General features: G+C 48.0%; 1 protein-coding gene across 1 annotated transcript in view; it reads right to left on the bottom strand.

Annotated features, from left to right (window-relative positions):
• Window positions 1-4,424: 4,424 nt before the first annotated feature.
• BOP1 (BOP1 ribosomal biogenesis factor) overlaps window positions 4,425-6,000 on the bottom strand; it is an 80,293-nt gene continuing 78,717 nt past the window's right edge. Inside the window, exon 7 of the mRNA XM_040334355.1 lies at window positions 4,425-4,430. Coding sequence (XP_040190289.1) covers window positions 4,425-4,430 — 6 coding nt within the window. The remainder of the gene's footprint in view (window positions 4,431-6,000) is intronic.

Here is a 6,000-nt window from a genome sequence, read left to right as displayed (position 1 = left end):
GAGACACAAAGATAGAGACACCAAGAGACACAACGAGATAGAGACACCAAGAGACACAAAGAGATAGAGACACCAAGAGACACAGAGAGATAGAGACACAGAGAGAGATAGAGACACCAAGAGACACAGAGAGAGATAGAGACACCAAGAGACACAGAGATAGAGACACCAAGAGACACAGAGATAGAGACACAGAGAGATAGAGACACCAAGAGACACAACGAGATAGAGACACCAAGAGACACAACGAGATAGAGACACCAAGAGACACAACGAGATAGAGACACCAAGAGACACAGAGAGATAGAGACACCAAGAGACACAGAGATAGAGACACAGAGAGATAGAGACACCAAGAGACACAGAGAGAGATAGAGACACCAAGAGACACAGAGATAGAGACACAGAGAGATAGAGACGCCAAGAGACACAGAGAGATAGAGACACCAAGAGACACAGAGAGATAGAGACACCAAGAGACACAGAGAGATAGAGACACCAAGAGACACAGAGATAGAGACACAGAGAGATAGAGACACCAAGAGACACAGAGAGATAGAGACACAGAGAGAGATAGAGACACCAAGAGACACAGAGATAGAGACACAGAGAGATAGAGACACCAAGAGACACAGAGATAGAGACACAAAGAGATAGAGACACCAAGAGACACAACGAGATAGAGACACCAAGAGACACAGAGAGATAGAGACACCAAGAGACACAGAGAGATAGAGACACAGAGAGAGATAGAGACACCAAGAGACACAGAGATAGAGACACAGAGAGATAGAGACACCAAGAGACACAAAGATAGAGACACCAAGAGACACAACGAGATAGAGACACCAAGAGACACAACGAGATAGAGACACCAAGAGACACAAAGAGATAGAGACACCAAGAGACACAAAGAGATAGAGACACCAAGAGACACAGAGAGATAGAGACACAGAGAGAGATAGAGACACCAAGAGACACAGAGAGATAGAGACACCAAGAGACACAGAGAGATAGATAGAGACGCCAAGAGACACAGAGAGATAGAGACACCAAGAGACACAGAGAGATAGAGACACAGAGAGATAGAGACACCAAGAGACACAGAGAGATAGAGACACAGAGAGAGATAGAGACACCAAGAGACACAGAGATAGAGACACAGAGAGATAGAGACACCAAGAGACACAAAGATAGAGACACCAAGAGACACAACGAGATAGAGACACCAAGAGACACAAAGAGATAGAGACACCAAGAGACACAGAGAGATAGAGACACAGAGAGAGATAGAGACACCAAGAGACACAGAGAGAGATAGAGACACCAAGAGACACAGAGATAGAGACACCAAGAGACACCAAGAGACACAACGAGATAGAGACACCAAGAGACACAACGAGATAGAGACACCAAGAGACACAACGAGATAGAGACACCAAGAGACACAGAGAGATAGAGACACCAAGAGACACAGAGATAGAGACACAGAGAGATAGAGACACCAAGAGACACAGAGAGAGATAGAGACACCAAGAGACACAGAGATAGAGACACAGAGAGATAGAGACACCAAGAGACACAGAGAGATAGATAGAGACGCCAAGAGACACAGAGAGATAGAGACACCAAGAGACACAGAGAGATAGAGACACCAAGAGACACAGAGAGATAGAGACACCAAGAGACACAGAGATAGAGACACAGAGAGATAGAGACACCAAGAGACACAGAGAGATAGAGACACCAAGAGACACAGAGATAGAGACACAGAGAGATAGAGACACCAAGAGACACAGAGATAGAGACACAAAGAGATAGAGACACCAAGAGACACAACGAGATAGAGACACCAAGAGACACAGAGAGATAGAGACACCAAGAGACACAGAGAGATAGAGACACAGAGAGAGATAGAGACACCAAGAGACACAGAGATAGAGACACAGAGAGATAGAGACACCAAGAGACACAAAGATAGAGACACCAAGAGACACAACGAGATAGAGACACCAAGAGACACAAAGAGATAGAGACACAGAGAGAGATAGACACCAAGAGACACAGAGAGATAGAGACACAGAGAGAGATAGAGACACAGAGAGAGATAGAGACACCAAGAGACACAGAGATAGAGACACAGAGAGATAGAGACACCAAGAGACACAAAGATAGAGACACCAAGAGACACAACGAGATAGAGACACCAAGAGACACAACGAGATAGAGACACCAAGAGACACAAAGAGATAGAGACACCAAGAGACACAGAGATAGAGACACAGAGAGATAGAGACACCAAGAGACACAGAGAGATAGAGACACAGAGAGATAGAGACACCAAGAGACACAGAGAGATAGAGACACAGAGAGAGATAGAGACACCAAGAGACACAGAGAGATAGAGACACAGAGAGAGATAGAGACACCAAGAGACACAGAGATAGAGACACAGAGAGATAGAGACACCAAGAGACACAAAGATAGAGACACCAAGAGACACAACGAGATAGAGACACCAAGAGACACAAAGAGATAGAGACACCAAGAGACACAGAGAGATAGAGACACAGAGAGAGATAGAGACACCAAGAGACACAGAGAGAGATAGAGACACCAAGAGACACAGAGATAGAGACACCAAGAGACACAGAGATAGAGACACAGAGAGATAGAGACACCAAGAGACACAAAGATAGAGACACCAAGAGACACAACGAGATAGAGACACCAAGAGACACAACGAGATAGAGACACCAAGAGACACAACGAGATAGAGACACCAAGAGACACAGAGAGATAGAGACACCAAGAGACACAGAGATAGAGACACAGAGAGATAGAGACACCAAGAGACACAGAGAGAGATAGAGACACCAAGAGACACAGAGATAGAGACACAGAGAGATAGAGACACCAAGAGACACAGAGAGATAGAGACACCAAGAGACACAGAGAGATAGAGACACCAAGAGACACAGAGAGAGATAGAGACACCAAGAGACACAGAGATAGAGACACAGAGAGATAGAGACACCAAGAGACACAAAGATAGAGACACCAAGAGACACAACGAGATAGAGACACCAAGAGACACAACGAGATAGAGACACCAAGAGACACAACGAGATAGAGACACCAAGAGACACAAAGAGATAGAGACACCAAGAGACACAGAGAGATAGATAGAGACGCCAAGAGACACAGAGAGATAGAGACACCAAGAGACACAGAGAGATAGAGACACCAAGAGACACAGAGAGAGATAGAGACACCAAGAGACACAAAGAGATAGAGACACCAAGAGACACAGAGAGATAGATAGAGACGCCAAGAGACACAGAGAGATAGAGACACCAAGAGACACAGAGAGATAGAGACACCAAGAGACACAGAGAGAGATAGAGACACCAAGAGACACAACGAGATAGAGACACCAAGAGACACAAAGAGATAGAGACACCAAGAGACACAACGAGATAGAGACACCAAGAGACACAAAGAGATAGAGACACCAAGAGACACAGAGAGATAGAGACACAGAGAGAGATAGAGACACCAAGAGACACAGAGATAGAGACACAGAGAGATAGAGACACCAAGAGACACAAAGATAGAGACACCAAGAGACACAAAGAGATAGAGACACCAAGAGACACAGAGAGATAGAGACACAGAGAGAGATAGACACCAAGAGACACAGAGAGATAGAGACACAGAGAGAGATAGAGACACAGAGAGAGATAGAGACACCAAGAGACACAGAGATAGAGACACAGAGAGATAGAGACACCAAGAGACACAAAGATAGAGACACCAAGAGACACAACGAGATAGAGACACCAAGAGACACAACGAGATAGAGACACCAAGAGACACAACGAGATAGAGACACCAAGAGACACAGAGAGATAGAGACACAGAGAGAGATAGAGACACCAAGAGACACAGAGATAGAGACACAGAGAGATAGAGACACCAAGAGACACAGAGAGAGATAGAGACACCAAGAGACACAGAGATAGAGACACAGAGAGATAGAGACACCAAGAGACACAGAGAGAGAGACACAGAGAGATAGAGACACCAAGAGACACAGAGAGATAGATAGAGACGCCAAGAGACACAGAGAGATAGAGACACCAAGAGACACAGAGAGATAGAGACACCAAGAGACACAGAGAGATAGAGACACCAAGAGACACAGAGATAGAGACACAGAGAGATAGAGACACCAAGAGACACAGAGAGATAGAGAGACATACAGAGAGACGGAGACACCAAGAGACTAGGGATGAGCTCCGGTGTGTTCCCACACTCCACGTGCAGAACCTGCCAGGAAGTCGGCATGGCGCTGTGCTAACCACAGGCAGGGAGACATATTCCCGATCTCTGCAGCGTGGAGTGTGGAAACACACCGGAGCTCATCCCTACAAGAGACAACAAGAGATGGAGACACCGAGATGGAGAGACATACAGAGAGAGATGGAGACACCAAAAGACAGAAGAGACACAGAGAGATGAAGAGAGGGGGAGACGCACAGAGATGAAGAGAGGGGGAGACACACAGAGATGAAGAGAGGGGGAGACACACAGAGATGAAGAGAGGGGGAGACACACAGAGATGAAGAGAGGGGGAGACACACAGAGATGAAGAGAGGGGGAGACACACAGAGATGAAGAGAGGGGGAGACGCGCGCCAAGAGAGGGGGAGACACACAGAGATGAAGAGAGGGGGAGACACACAGAGATGAAGAGAGGGAGACACACAGAGATGAAGAGAGGGGGAGACGCACAGAGATGAAGAGATGGGGAGACGCACAGAGATGAAGAGAGGGGGAGACACACAGAGATGAAGAGAGGGGGAGACGCACAGAGATGAAGAGAGGGGGAGACGCACAGAGATGAAGAGAGGGGGAGACACACAGAGATGAAGAGAGGGGGAGACACACAGAGATGAAGAGAGGGGGAGACGCACAGAGATGAAGAGAGGGGGAGACGCACAGAGATGAAGAGAGGGGGAGACACACAGAGATGAAGAGGGGGAGACGCACAGAGATGAAGAGAGGGGGAGACGCACAGAGATGAAGAGAGGGGGAGACGCACAGAGATGAAGAGAGGGGGAGACGCACAGAGATGAAGAGATGGGGAGACGCACAGAGATGAAGAGAGGGGGAGACACACAGAGATGAAGAGAGGGGGAGACACACAGAGATGAAGAGAGGGAGACACACAGAGATGAAGAGAGGGAGACACACAGAGATGAAGAGAGGGGGAGACACACACAGAGATGAAGAGAGGGGGAGACACACAGAGATGAAGAGAGGGAGACACACAGAGATGAAGAGAGGGGGAGACGCACAGAGATGAAGAGAGGGGGAGACACACAGAGATGAAGAGAGGGGGAGACACACAGAGATGAAGAGAGGGAGACACACAGAGATGAAGAGAGGGAGACACACAGAGATGAAGAGAGGGGGAGACGCACAGAGATGAAGAGAGGGGGAGACGCACAGAGATGAAGAGAGGGGGAGACACACAGAGATGAAGAGAGGGAGACACACAGAGATGAAGAGAGGGGGAGACGCACAGAGATGAAGAGAGGGGGAGACGCACAGAGATGAAGAGAGGGGGAGACACACAGAGATGAAGAGAGGGGGAGACGCACAGAGATGAAGAGAGGGGGAGACGCACAGAGATGAAGAGAGGGGGAGACACACAGAGATGAAGAGGGGGAGACGCACAGAGATGAAGAGAGGGGGAGACGCACAGAGATGAAGAGAGGGGGAGACGCACAGAGATGAAGAGAGGGGGAGACGCACAGAGATGAAGAGATGGGGAGACGCACAGAGATGAAGAGAGGGGGAGACACACAGAGATGAAGAGAGGGGGAGACACACAGAGATGAAGAGAGGGAGACACACAGAGATGAAGAGAGGGAGACACACAGAGATGAAGAGAGGGGGAGACGCACAGAGATGAAGAGAGGGGGAGACGCAC

The sequence above is a fragment of the Rana temporaria genome, assembly GCF_905171775.1.
Source record: "Rana temporaria chromosome 5 unlocalized genomic scaffold, aRanTem1.1 chr5z, whole genome shotgun sequence".
NCBI classification, from domain to species: domain Eukaryota; kingdom Metazoa; phylum Chordata; class Amphibia; order Anura; family Ranidae; genus Rana; species Rana temporaria.
Note: the sequence above shows the minus strand (reverse complement) of the source record. Positions and strands in the feature narration are given on the sequence as shown.